The sequence below is a fragment of the Triturus cristatus genome, chromosome 11, assembly GCF_964204655.1.
Source record: "Triturus cristatus chromosome 11, aTriCri1.1, whole genome shotgun sequence".
In the NCBI taxonomy this organism is placed as follows: domain Eukaryota; kingdom Metazoa; phylum Chordata; class Amphibia; order Caudata; family Salamandridae; genus Triturus; species Triturus cristatus.
Genome location: NC_140594.1, coordinates 1,084,151,350 through 1,084,166,464, shown reverse-complemented (window position 1 = coordinate 1,084,166,464; position 15,115 = coordinate 1,084,151,350). Strand labels below are relative to the sequence as shown.

General features: G+C 41.8%; 1 protein-coding gene across 7 annotated transcripts in view; it reads left to right on the top strand.

The window, feature by feature from the left end:
• Positions 1–15,115, top strand: part of FNDC3B (fibronectin type III domain containing 3B) — a 561,687-nt gene that overhangs the window by 460,235 nt on the left and 86,337 nt on the right. For all 7 annotated transcript variants that reach the window (XM_085635440.1, XM_085635435.1, XM_085635438.1 and 4 more), the window contains 4 exons: positions 603–741; positions 5,162–5,233; positions 12,614–12,732; positions 13,507–13,612. In XM_085635440.1, coding sequence (XP_085491566.1) covers positions 603–741; positions 5,162–5,233; positions 12,614–12,732; positions 13,507–13,612 — 436 coding nt within the window. The remainder of the gene's footprint in view (positions 1–602; positions 742–5,161; positions 5,234–12,613; positions 12,733–13,506; positions 13,613–15,115) is intronic.

Here is a 15,115-nt window from a genome sequence, read left to right as displayed (position 1 = left end):
CATCTCCTTGTCAGGAGTTAGTCTTGGAACTGAGGACTTATACTAGATGATACAGCCAGCATTATGAGGCACTCCGAGGAGTCTCATTGGCCGTCCCCGGTCAATGTTGTGGTCATATTGTTCTAATATCTAATTTTTCTGCCTGAACGATGTGCAATTGTGCTTTTACCTATATTAGAACATTGGAATGTTAGGAGTTGCATTGAAATCAATGGAGTGCTCCGGGTTTCTAATGGCGGGTAAAAGCCTGGACCTCCAACATTCCAATGTTTGTTCACAGCTGTTGCTTTGAACAAAGGCCTCACGTAGCCCGAGGAGATTTAAATAACCTTGGGCTCCTTGAAGCCTTTGTTTCATTTGTTAGAACATTCTGCCTTCTAGTTGCAGAAAGTTCTAATATCCTTATGGCACATACTGGCCATTAAAGGCCCGCTCCACTGTTAATGCTGGAGCGGGTCTTTAATGGCCGGTTTAGCCCGTTAGGACGGTCTATAAGTCTATATTAATACATCTAGACTACTGACAAGACCTGCTCCCAATTCACGTTCAAAGCCGTTTTCTAAGTTATGCTAAAATGTTTTTTTTTTGTTTTTTTTTTACAGCTGTATGCTTCCAATGTGGAAGGGAAGAGCAATCCTAGTGAAATTTTAGTCTGCACAACGAGCCCGGATAGGCCGGGACCTCCGTCTACACCCACTGTAAATGGGCCAATCACAGCTCATTGTTTCAGTGTGAAGTGGGGTAAGCCAGTGAGATTCACTTTAGTGTAACTTAACATCTTGTCATTGTTTTCGTCCTCCTGCCACGATTTCCTCTCGTGGTGAGCCTGATTGGAAAATGTTTGCTCTGCTTTAGAAAATAGGCATTGTGTTGGATGCACGGCACCTAGCATTATGATAGTTGAAACATCCTGAACGTTATGCAACTCATTATTTTGAGGTTAGGCATGCCTAAGAAACATCAGAAAAGTTGAAGCTTCCAGATTAAAATGACAAATTCAAAGCTTCTCCCCCTAATTTGACTACAAGGAATCTTATAGGGGATCTCTAGAAAGAATGTCAATAAATGGATTATATCTCTAAAGTAGTCTAGTAAAGTTTGGAGCATCTTCTCTGCAGTGCAAGCGTTTGGCTACCCAATGAGGAATTGGTAGCCAAGTTCAAGGGTGTTTATTACAAATTAGTAATCAAGTTCAAATAAATCACTCTTAAGACCATACTATAGAGGTATAAAATAACAACAGGAAGGCCAAGTCTCCTGAAGAAATTTAGACAAACTAGAATCAAGTAAACAAGCAACACTGTAGTTACGATACAAAATAGAATCCTCAATATTTGATGCTCAGAAAACGAATAGTTTCTTAAACAGAACCCGAAGATGGCGCCCCAAAGGTGGGACTTCCGCAGGAAGCACGCCGACGTCACGAGAGGTACACCAAATGGTGGGACGTCGACGCCCACCTGGGGTACAAAAAAAAAAAAAAAAAGAAAGACTACGAATCCGGACCCAACCACCAGATCGCGGAATAATGCACAGCATAGCGAATCCAGAAAGATTCACGCTGCAAAACAGCCTCACCGCATCTTTTCTATACATTAATAATCTGAATCTTTCAAGCACACTCAAAAGCAATAGTGTGGCTCAGTTATTTAAAGAGATTCAGAAAACAAAGCAGTGCTTAATTTGAGCCGGTGGTTTCCAGTGCTCGACACCGGCACTTAATTGTCAACACAGACGCTTGTGACAGTTTGCCACAAGGTGGCGATGTCTTGATAATTTAGAGATGAGCACAGCAATAGGTAATTAGTAATTTAATATAAAAATAAAAATGGCTATTACCTGCCACTCAAGCCTTTCTTATAGCTTTGTGTCTGAATTGTTACACTTGTAGGAGTGTGAGGGTTAGTAGTTGTGTTGGTACTGTCATTGGCAGCGCTGGCAGCAGCAATGTGTGGTGCTAGCAGCAGTGACCTCCTGACGAGAGCCCTGGCACTTATTTCTTTACAAATTAAGCACTGAAACAAAGAGTCCAAGCAAGAGAATCGGGACAAGGCACAAAAGGATGAGTAGGACGAGCATTAGCATCTTAGAAGCTCAGTCAAGAGTCTTCAGTAAGTTGGGAATCAGTGTGAGCCAAAGCCATACTTAGGGCAGGAATCAAAAGGGCATAGAGGTGATCCTCTCAATGTCCATGCAAGGGGCAGCGGGGAATCAGAACAGGGATTAGCAAGGAGTCCAAGAAAGGTTCTGTATAGGATCTGCAGAAAGGGGTTCAGCAAAGAAGTCCACCATACAGTCCACAAAGGAAGTTTGAAAGCATTTCCTTTTCCCAGCAAGGGTAAATGGTAAGTTATAACCTAGATGTCGGTAGGGCATCACCCCTTTTGTCACATCATCGATTGAAGTCCATAGTATTTGTTTCAGTTCCAGGTTAATTCACGCATTGCAGACTGCAACATCCAGGTAAAATACCACACTAGACATGGGAACAGCATCTCCTTCCGATGCTCAGGCTAAAACATAACAGACTTTTAATCGTCTACAGGTTTCTCATGTGATCGTCGTCAGGGTGGGGTTTTCAGACCATGTTTCTATTGCCAGTATAAACTGTATCTACTTTGAACTAACAATGCATGTGAATACCTGTAAAAGGGCCACGTTAGCAGAAAAGTAAAACAGAGCTTTTATGAAATGCAGCTTGGTGAAATACAGGCCTTCACAATCTAGCGAAGTTAAACATTTCAATGGTGCATGTGCACAAATTTATATAAACAAATATGAATTCATGAATGCATTTTAGTTCATGTTAATTAAATCATAATGTAAAATATCTCTAAATAGTCAAAGATAAGTATGACTGAGAACTACATTTGAAAGTACATACGTGTAACATTAGTGCATACATTTCATTTTATTTATTGTTGGACTTTAGATAAGCTCCTAAACATATAAAGATGGTCATGTATTAATATCTGATCTCTAGGAGTTACACAGACATTATAGCACACGTTTAGGAAAGTTGGCTTTCTTCATCAGTGAAAGTACATTAGTTTCATACATGGATTGTTCCTAAATTAGTCCGACTTTATTAAAATATCTTAATCAGCATGGGTAAACATTCTGGTGAGTGAATTCTCTAATTTCTATGCACTCTTCAGTATTATCGAGTGTACCAATTTTCCCATAAATCATTGAGTCAAGCAAGAAATGTGTGCAAGGTGTACTTTATTTAGTGACATGTAAAGAGTGGACAGCTTCTGTGCAGCATCACTTGTTTGTCCCAGTTGTCTGATTTCAGAAGTGATGGACTATTTATTTGCATGTTCATTTGATGGTTCACACTGTTCCCCACTTCATTGATCTTTGGGATGAAGGATAGCTACTTGGCACTCATGATGCCAGCATTTGCAGCCTTCTCCCGTGTAATGAAGACCTCACCCAGCATCTACGGCCATGTACATTGAGAAGGTTCCTCAGGTTGTTGCCTTTCATGCGAAGGCATCTCTACTCATCCAGCTGTGGATATGCTGTAAGTGTCCTGTGATGGTGCAGTGGTTATCTGATCCTCCCTCTACCCAGAACAGGATTGATATGTGGAATTGAGCCTGTGACCATGAAGTCAAGAGCATATCCCTGTGGTAGAGGCGTTATTCCACTGAGCTCCCATACCCAGTCTATCATTGTGTGTGTGCGTATTACAGACAGCCCATCCTTGTTTATGGCAAGAATGCTATACAAATACGTTTGAGTCAGTAGACAATGGTTTATGTATATCATGAAAACCATTACTGGCATAATAAGGAAATAAACAAATTGAGTGACAATTTTATGGAACTGAACTCAACAACTCATTTGAAAATGGGTAGTGAACTTTTCCAATATTGGTACAGCACTTCGTAGTGTACAGCCAACATGAGTTTTGAGACCACCAAGTGGGCAACTACCACTTGGAGTGCAATTTGGTGCAGCACAGATTGACTCTTTCCTTTACCCTATATTTTTTTCAATTTTACAAGTCCACTTGATTCCTCAGTTAACAAGTCAGAGGAGAAGAACTTTGCTTCGCGTTATAGTGCATTCGTAGTAATTCAAAACTTGATGTCATTTATAAACAATATAACATCTAGAAATTAATTCATTGTAACACACCTAAAGTATTATCAAGATCCACTTCTGCATGGTTCATTGAGAGTGGAGTAATTTTCCAGACTGTACACTAAATTGAGAGTCCTTTCCTAATGCCAACTGGGCTAGCTCATACTGTGGGCATAGCGTACCAGAGTCACTTGTGCAGTGACACTTGTCAGTTAGTGGCACATTGATCACCAATGTGTGGTGAGGAAAGCTCTGGATATTCATACTATTTGACAAGAATCCACTCCATTTCTTACATTAAAGTACCATGTGCATGCGTAGGAGTGAGTGTTTGGTCATAGGTAGGAAAATAATACTCCCTATAAATTAAGTCACCTTGCTGGATTGGCCGTAAAGCTGCCTCATTGTGCTAAGCTACACAGTATTAGCTGGTCATGGACTAGTAGTTCCAAATGAGGTAAGCATCACAAATAAGGAGGGCAATCCTAAATTAAGAATATAAACCATTACTGCTGTACAAAACAGTGCAGTGCTTCCATCCTCAAATCCTTCTGATCTCTAGGCAGTAAGAATCCTTTCATTCATAAGCTTTAAAACATTAGACATGAGGATGTCATCCATTGACAAATGTTCTTTAGTCAAGCAGAATGTTTCTGGATATTGGGAAATGCGTGTTTCTTTTAAAAAGGCTAAATTTACTTTGCCTGGAAAAGAGGCATGTCTGCATAAGCAATTCATCATGAGCTCATGAGACTTTGTTAAATCCACAATAGGCACCGAAGCAAGCGCACATGTCAAGATGCTTTTAATCTAGAGTGCATTAGTGTTTCAGATATTCTATCACTTGCGCTCTCCCAGTACATAAACATATTGCCTGAAATTTGTTTCTGGGAAAGATCTGCAAGTTTCTGCCATTTCGTACTTCTATTTTGTGGCACTTGTTTTCCACATCATACGAACACCAAAGATGCCCACAAAGTGCATGTTTAGTTTTTGTTTTGATGTACCAAACTCTAAGTTGAAGTTCAGTTCTGTTATTAAGTGTTTTGTCCAATTTGTCTTTAAGATCCTCCTGAGGATAACGGGGGCTCAGAAATCCTGAAATACCTACTAGAGATTGCAGAAGGAAACTCTGATGGTAAGTAATTTGCTTCAACATTGTTATTTTGTTTTATACCAGCAGTAATTGTATGCAGCGTCTTGCATCTCCTCAACGTCTTCCACTAAATAGCGTATTTCAAGTATGTTAACTCTCATTTTTTATATCTGTATCTGTATTTTCGAAAAAGTCCTATGTAGAATTTTCACATTTTTACTTTGTTTACATATTTTTAGCCATTGAAACAGGCACTTGAAGACCTCTGAGCTTTTATCGGATTATTTAACCAGTACACTAACCATAATCTAGTAAAGAATCGAGGACATAGTATTGTAGAATTGGAAAAAAATGGTTATTCCTTCTTAGATTTGTGATTTTCTAAAATATTACTCAATCATTTATCCTCCTTTTTATTTTGAGCTCTATCACTGTTTGATTTGTTTCTCAAACATTCAGTTGCTACCCTTCACTATATATGTTTCCTCATCCTACCAAGTGTGTGTCCCTAAACTCATTAGGTTTGCTAGTTGCTTTGTGGTTTTTCTTCTTACTCTACATATTCATTTTTTAGTCCAAAAGTACTTCCTATAAAATGGATTTTTAAAAATGTTTTTGTGCTAGTTTTATTCTTCAAGAGCTTTTACTGTATTATTTAAATTTCCTTCTTTGTTTTTATTTTGTATTTTTATTTTTAGCTCCTCTTGGGTCCTCTTATGCTAGTTACTTCCCTACTTCTCATTAACTACCAAAGTTCAGCAATAGAAATGCATTTCTGCCTAATTTCCCTACTTTTAGATATAAAAATATTGAAAAGAAAGCATGGTTTTCTGTTTTTGCACGTAGCGATTTTTTTTTTTAGATTTTTTTTTTAGGTCTCGCCTGACCCAGCGCATGCGCTGGTCTGGCGAGACTTATTGAGAGGGCTTCAAAAAGTGTTAGCCAGCCTAGAGCTACAGTGCATGTGCGCGGGCGCGCGCGCCGCGCTTTATCGCGATTACTTTCACTTTCGCGGCCGCATAGCCAATAGGTCTCGCTTTTGGGACCTTATAAGTATTTAGTTATGCAACTGTTGCATGGCTAAACACTTATAAGGTCCCAAAGGCGAGACCTATTGGCTATGCCAATGCTTGTTTTGTTCATTTCCTGCAAAGTAAACACTGACAGTGTTCCTTCTCAAGTTATTTTGTTGGTCTCCTCATGATTGGTCTTTTCCTTATTGCATTTCGTTCCTCGCTAATTTTTTATTGCCAACAAATGATCCATCCCATTGATTATATACTCGCATTTAAGTCTCGCTCAGACCATACATTGCTTTTATGTGGTTTTGCTTAGAGGCCATCCTTCGCCTGCCATTTGTCTGCTTCATTGTCTATCTAATTAGCTTGTTTCTATTGGTCAGCTGCCATATACTTTCTTGCTTGTCATATGTTGGTCTGTCCCCTGGAGCATGGACTCATTACTTGTGTCCATCCACGTCTCATTTTTTAGGCGCTACTTTTTACTTCGTGTTTAAGCACTCTACCAAAGTGAGTCTTTTTCAGCTTGCTCCCTCGTATAATTCTCCCCCCTCCATGTTCCTCCCTCCCTTGTCCTTGTTGCTTGACCACATCCGTCTGCCCTTCCTCCGTTGTTGTCCCTGTTATTGCTTGCTTCTCGCCGCCGTCCTCCTTCCGTTATTGACCCTATTGTTGCTTACCCCAGGCCCTCCCACCCTCTGTTGTTTGTCAACTTGACACTCTCTCACTCCCCATTGACCATGTGCTTGCTGCAAGCCCCTCCTTTCCACCCCCTACTTCCAACGCCCTGTTGACCCTGCTGCCCTCAAACTCACCCCCTCTACCTCCTGTTGCTTCCTTCCACCCACCCTGCAATAAACATGCTAGTCGTGTCATATTGCTTTTTTCCCACCCACTCCATTGTCCATTTTGACCCCAAATGACCCCTCCCTCGATGTTGCTCCCTGACCTGCCAGCAATAAAAAAAAAAGAAGTGCAGTGACAAAGCCAGCGCTGGCCATGTTATAACACTTTTTTGTCTCCACTTACTGCGATGATGCACAGCTTTACAACATGGCTAAAAGACATTGATAAAGCCAATCGAAAATTAGCTTTGCCAATGCTTGTTTTCCTTGTTCTGATGCCCAATATGCTCTTTCCCCTTATATTTTACTCTCCTGACTCGTATTTGTTTTTTCACATCATTGTTTGCGCTATGCTCTTATGAAGTCCATCATATATCAGCGGTAGCTGCTGAGTATTTTATGTTATCTTTTTCGTATTTACACATCATAAAATCTTCCATTGGTATGGCCTCATAGCACTTCTACAGTTAGGGGCTCCTGAGGTTTTCATCGTAGACTAGAGACTGATTTAGCTTTTATGATGCGCTGCAGGCGTTATGTTAGCATGGTATTGTTGGGCAGGTGGTGTGTCTCAGCTTTGTTGGATTTGTGTTCTATGAGACAATTACATCAAATGTGTTCACTTTAATATTTTTGTGTGGCGTGTCTTGGTGGGACGGGCTGGATCCTTCATAGCCGACTATGGCGCAGATTACGGGTTGCGCTGTACTGGCAGGACGGACGGCAAGACCCGTAAACAGCAGTTCCATTCTTTCACCGTCTATGCTTCTACACCAGGCCCACCCCAACTTTGCTGTATTGGTTATGCTAGTAGAGTTCAAACACATTATTGTTTATTTTTTTATTTTTATGTATAAAAACAGAACTTGCAAGCGCTGCAGCAGTGGAATGTTCTGCCTCTTAATGTGTGTGTGGGAAGGTTTATGCAGCAGCTTCACTTAATCTATTGCTCGGGGCTTTTAAATGACAGCTGTTAGGTGAGCAGGAGTCTTGTCTGCCTGAATTTTAAAAACACAAGCGTAATCTTGTTAGAATTGTTTTTTTATTAAATCTATGCAGCTCTTCTGAGCGGAGCACTGAGTTCAGGTCTCTGAGATGCCCTCCTCCCATAATGTTTAATGTGGAGCCTTTGCTGACAGGTGTGCTGGAGGACAGAGAAGACAAGTTTCTTCTCTCTCTTTAAAGAGGTCATTGGTATTAGAAACTGCATCAAGACAGGGAGGTGAACACTTGTGACATTATCCCTAGACCGGTTGTAAACTTGGCAGTGGTTTTCCTGACATGTATTATAGTACATATACATACCACAGAGTAGAGCATTGTATGCTTGGCTGGTGGACAGGAGCCCACTGTCAATTGTTGTCCGTTTCAATCACAAGTTTGCAATTTCAGTCACTCTGATTAGGGAACAATGTCCTTCCTCCAAGAGGTTTCTGGGAAGGGGAGGCCTTGCCTACTGAAAGAATGCACTGTGGCGTCTGGTGTGCCTGTAGGTACATTCTCTAGAAGACCTGCTGGAACCTGACCTGGAGACAAAGGTAGCTGTACAAAATCTCCCTCTGCCTACAAAAAGAAAACGCTCAGTATCCCACGTGCGGGCTGCAATAACCAGACCCCTGTGCACCGCGTCAACTTGCAGTTGCAAAGGCTTGTTGACTTCCTTCGAAGAAGATCTTCAGGCCCCAAGTAGCCCCATCCTCGAGCATCTCCTGTGACCAGAATCTTGGGCCACACAGCATCGTGTGCATCGTGGCCTGCATCTTTTGGTGAGCTACTTGAGGTCCTCTCGCGACTCCAGTGCCTCCTGACTGTGGGTCCATTTGAGGGTCATCTTTGCTACTCTTGGGCTACCCTGATTATTTGGAGCGTGCCCTGACTCCCCTGCTTGCGGTGAGTCCCCTGGACCTTGCAGGTTCCGACATTGCTCCTTCTTCAGCTCCTGCGTTGGTTGAATTTGCCAAGGTTTGTTGGTGCTACCGTCGGACACCGATCCCATAGCACTCGTGAGACAGCTCGTGCATGGCTCCTGGACGTCCTCATTGGTTGCCTGGTCCTCACAGCAGCAGAGTCAAGGTCCTCATCAACTCTCCTGCAACACCCGACATCGGAGGGCATTCGTCTTCCAAGTCTCCTGGTCACTCCTGAGTGACATAGACTCTGTCCCCTCTGCTTGCAGGTACCTCTCAATTTGAATCCACTTTCGGATTCCACTGGACACTTTCTCTTTCTTCAGCAACGGTACTTTCCTGAAGTCCTCCATTGGGTTTGATGGCGGTTTCCGACACCACTTCACACGTATGCACCCGGCTTCCCTGGTGTAGGTAACGTGGGTACTAGGGTATCGATGGGTGGGGTGGCTCTCCAACCATCTGTCTTGCACAGGATTTCTCCAGGGTCCATTGGGAAGAGTCCTTAATCTTTAAAAATCCAACCGCGACTTACACGTCGACTTGTGTGGAGCACTCAGTCGTGTTTCCACACTGCGCACGCTCTCCATGGGGTTCCTAGTCACTCACCTCTGGCGGTTCCTTGGGTCCCCAGCACTTCTATTTCCTCTCGACATTGTCTTGACCCGAGTCATGGTTCCTATACCACTTCCTTCATATATGGTTTGGTTCACCCCTGGGGTCCACTGTGTATTACCTGCTATTTACTGTGTTTCTTTGCAAAGTATTGTGTGCATATCTCCAGGTAGGAGATATTTGTATGTGTTATTATATAATAAATACATATTTTTATAAATACCTTGTGTGGTTCTTTTTCACTTAATCTATACTATAAGATTGCATTCTGGTAAAACAAGCTGCTTTGCACTCCTTCTGGACTAAGGCTGCTCTCCACAGCTACCACTTAGAGAGCTTTCTAAGGTTGTCTTAGACTTCTTAAATCACCATAATCGTTGTCTGGACTGGTGCAAGGTGTCAACCTACGTAAGTATACATCATATACCAGGCCAGCTCCTCACAGCAACCATCCCCCATCTGGTGCACTTCTTTCGTACAAGTAAAACTATAACAGTAAGGGTAAAACTAATGATACATGCACCGCAGGTGATGTAAAATGCCCCTTTGAACAGGCATGGTGTTCGCGATGAATGTAGCAATCTAAAGCACTAAATGCATTAAAAATATTCACATTATTTATGCACATTTTTAAATTGGAAGGTATGCTTGTATAGAATGCTTTTATATACATACCTTATAACTTGTTTTTTTAATTGTGCTTGCTAGCACATACTTACTGATTCTTATTTCTGTAATTACTATATACTACTATAACCACATAAATGCATTTAATTTTTTAACTCAGGAAGGGTGAAAGGTTGTTGTCTGTTCTACCATAATCAGACCAGAAGGCTGCATACAGATTTCAGAAATTGATTGATTAACACTCTTACCTGTCTTTGACACATGGTGGCTTATGTCATTTAATCTGTAACCTCAGTTATGTGAGGTCATTTGTGATGTTGTGTATGATGTCATAAGCTTTCAATTTTTGAGGTGAACAGATAGATTAATGATCCAATCCAAAATGTCACCCTGAGTAACCCAAACTACCAGCATCCAAACTTTCATTGCTGTCTGGATCTTGCTACTCCCATCCAACTTCCTATGGCCTCTCTTTCCTATGCGCCAGTTGTGGCTGGTGCAGGTTGGCCTCCACCAGTTAGTACAATGTACTGTGCCTGAAGTGGCTTAAATCAATGCCTCTGTAGCTTTAAGAGTTATGTGTGACACAGTGGTTTAGCCCTGCCCCAGAGCCATGTAACAAGACAATCCATAATGTACTGTTAAAATAACATTTTGTCCTCACTCTTTCTGAAACTAAATAGAGCAAAGGATTGTGTTTCTCAGCATGCTATCAAATATGTCCACATTGCAAGATTCTGCATTAACCCCTTCAGTGCCCATGACGAGATGGTCTCGTCATGGGCCGCGGTTGCGCTGTGCCCATGACGAGACCATCTCGTCATGAACTCCGCCCGCTAATAGAAAGCCCGGCACAGGGCGGGGAAAGGGCGGGGCACAGAAGGGGTTAAAGAAGCTTCTATTCTGCATGTGCAGATTCAACAGACATAAAAAAACATAGCCAACGTGTGCTTTTCTGCATACAGGTTGCTATATGCCAAATGTAATTTATTAAAAACAAAATCATCTCATCTTATTTATATTTCTACCTCTTTTTTGTTTCTCCCTCAAGTGACCGATGTGATACAGTCTTTTGTTACTTCGCCGGCATCACACATTGAGATTTTTTTATTTGGGCTAGAACCTCTTACTCCAAATATTCCAGTTTTAAGAAAAGAAACCCCCTTCAATAGAACTAGTTACAAAATTCATCAAGAAATTAAGTAAATTATGAAAGAATTCTATCTTGATATGAGAGAGCTGAGCACAAGAACCTCCTTCCCCACCACACATCTTCCCGATTACTCCATTTTTGCCCTGCCACTCCACACTTTCCCTCTATTGTGAAGTTGACTGTTGCCCTTCTGAGTAGATATATGAGGAGGGTTTTGTTTTGTTTTTTAAGTTCCCTGCATTATTTATTTCAAATGTATTATTGTTTGTGGTGGCTGTGAGTTTGTTCAAACTTTTGCAAGAAATATCTTCTTTCATATCCCATGCTTCGTTTACTACAGAGGTTGATGCTTTTATATACCATCAGGCACTTTGTTAGCTTTACACTTCATGACACCTGACCCACTTTATAACCCTACCACAGGAAAATACTAGCCAATTTGTAGCCTGGACACAGGAAGAAAATGTATTTGTTGAGGATCACACTTAAGTTGGATAATATGGTGGGCAAAGCATGTACATTGTCAGAAAGTTAACACTAAGGGGCCGATTACGATCTCATTAGGAAGGGCTCTAAACCAGATTCGTTAAAAGCAAATCTGATTCGGAGCCTCTGTTTCCGACCGAATCATCCCCTATCCGAACGAACAAGTACGATGCGAGTAAGCCATCCGCGTCTACCGAATCGGTTCCAAACCCGAAACAGTCAGTCCGAGTCGTTCGGAGACGAATCATGCAGCTCAAGGGGGCCGGATTCCGAACGAGCGAGTACGATGCACGAGTATGACAGCTGTACCGACTCGGTTTTGCCCGGACAACACGCTGTGGGAATCGGATTTTGGGGGGCCGCGGCAGGCCCCTCTTAACCCTGGGCCCACCGTATCGGGTCCATTGGGGTACTCATGGGTCGCCCCTTTCCATGCATGCACAGTGATGTGGGCACCATTTGGTGCCCGCCACAGGGTGCACGCTTTTCCCCACCCACCCCATTTTGCAATGCAAGCCTGTGTTCACGTGTGGTACACAGGCCCCCATTGAATTCAATGGGAGTCTGAACGAACTGAGTCCATCAGCATATGGATGCATCGTAATTGGTCGTTGGGACTCCCGGAGTGCGAGTCGTATGGAAAGCTTTCCAGAACCGACTTGTCTGGATGGCTTTCCTAACAAGATTGTAATCGTCCCCAAAGTGGTAAGTTAACTGTATATTAAGTTTCCCCCATTTACTGTTTTAATTTTTTTTGTTTTGCTTTTTAGCAAGCCAGTGGAACATGGCATACAGTGGATCTGCAACGGAGCATACCTGTAACGACTTGAAGCCGGGCACTTTGTACATGCTGCGGGTGTGCTGTATCAGCACAGGTGGACACAGTCAGGTAGGAATTGTTTTTAAGACTTTTCTTAAGTGACCAATATTTACTTAGCATCATCTTAGAAACTGGACCAAATAAAATTATAGAAGGCATTTATAATCCTTGATGAAGTTTTAATGGTGTTTGAAAGATGTGTGGACATATATATGTCTGTTTAACATAGATTAATCTACTTATGCACATATCTCCACGCACAAATATATAAGCATAAAGATATTTGATTTTCATAACAGGGTCTTGAATTCAGGGTGTCTTGAATATTGGCTAAGAAGGTGGGTTTCTGGGCAACCCCAAGGACTATTACAATCTTCAACAGCCTCCCTTCTCTGATTGGTTAATCACTTGAAGTACTGACAATCCCAGCACACTCCTTCAAAGTTCTTGCCCAATCTTGGCACTCTCTGAGAAATATGGTCTAGGCCACCTTACTCTGTGGCTGCCAGTGTTCTGCTGCCTTGCCTCTTGAAATAAATTGTGTTGTTGAAAAATGGGCCCCATTTTAGCTTAGCTTGTAAGCCTCTCTGTGCCCTGTGGGCAAATTCAGAAACTTAAAGTGCCCACTTCATAGCTCTCTCTCAGTAGACCCCTGCGTGCCCTTATACTGGAGGAGGAATGGGGTGCTGAGGAACCCCTCAAAAGTCTGTTTTTTTTGTACAAGGGGTGATCTATTTAGAAGGTGTTCCAATTGAACTATTCTAATTTGGATTCTAACCAGCAATGTTGAAGTTTGCTTACATATATGAGTGCCATACAATAATATGTTCATTTTTTCTTTAGTGTTCCGAAAGTCAGCCTATCACTACCTTAAGTGTCGCTCCAGGTCAGTGTCCGCAGCCACGCGTGTTGGGTAAACCAAAACACAAAGAAGTAGAGCTGCAGTGGGGTGAGTATTAACAGCAGATCATGCTTTACCTCACAATTTATTTTATCATTACGCATAGCAGATCCATCTAAATATTTTCTGCAAAATCTGAAATTGTATTGGACCACATGTTGCCTGAGAAACAGCACAACAGTAGATAGCATTTTCAGAAAGTGACAGGAATACTCCATATCCAGAAGTTCTGTGCTGCGCATGCAGCATTTGAAGAATATGGTTCTTTATCTTTGTAGCAGGCAATCTTTTTTGTGGCTATTTGCAGTAGCCTGTGCATAATAGGAGGACCACTGGAGTTATCCGTTTCTGTGGCCACAGCATTTTTTAAATAATTGTGAATTTACCACACTTGCTACTTAATCCGTCATCTTCTGCAAAGTTGGCAGATTTTATTTAAAAAATAGTTTTTTGGGCAAATGATTCAAAAGTTACGAAAAACGCAGAGAGATATTGCCCACCATCGGAGGACCGAGTGGTCGCCCCCTGTGGGGGCCTGGATTAATGGTATGAACAATTGTGTCAAGGCAAAAGAATACAAGTATTAATCTAGAGGCTGTCCTCAGAAGCATGGTAAGGTTTGGGGGGGGCAATGGATAAACTATTTCACAAATTCATCTATATGAAAACCTAACAGCAGTCTTTTGTTGTGTACATCTGTTTATTGGGTGGTCCGGGATAGACAACGCCAAGAACGATGAATGTGAACGCTTTCTTTATTATAAAGTTGATAAAAAGAGTTGGAAAAAAAATTACCAGAACCCTACCGCATGTGCTGCCTCGCAGTGGGATGCCTTTTGTCACACACAGGCAGGCCACCTTTCACATGCTGAATGTAGTTGTTAAGCTGATATGAATGATGAGAAACATTGGTCCATGGCAGTGTTACCATATTTCAAAATAGTTGAAGTAACACTGCTTCATAATTGTGCCGCAATACATTGCTTAATTTGCCTTTTCGTGTCACTTAATTTAGTCAACCCAGCCAAATAATTTGGTCCTCTGATGCCCCATAATTGATGAGGTACTGAGCAAAGAGTTTTACACTGATTTCTGAGAGTCCACATATGCTAAAGTGTCAAGTGTTTTTTTTTTTTATAGAGAGCTGAACAAGTTGACTAGCTTTCTGCTAGGTTATTCTGCAAATTGAAAGATTAAGTGCCTGAGGCACAGGGAGAAGTGATGAGGCAAAAGCCTGAAAGTTTAGTGAATTAGTAACAGCAGACCTAGAGTGGTGTCTCCTGGATATCTACTGACTAAATCACTGTTGTGTCTACCTATACTTCTGGGCAGAGACCAGTGTCACTATAGATGAGAATCATCATCTTTTCTCGTGGACCTCAGAATTCATAAAATGTGATATATGATCCATGCAGTGCTTAATTTGAGCTTGTGGTTGTATGTGGGGCCCAACGGTACTCATTTTTTTGAGATTGGCACTTACCTTGCCATCTTCAGGTAAGATCCTGTAATAGTGAGATAAAAAGGCAGTGAGTGTATGGCGTTGAATGA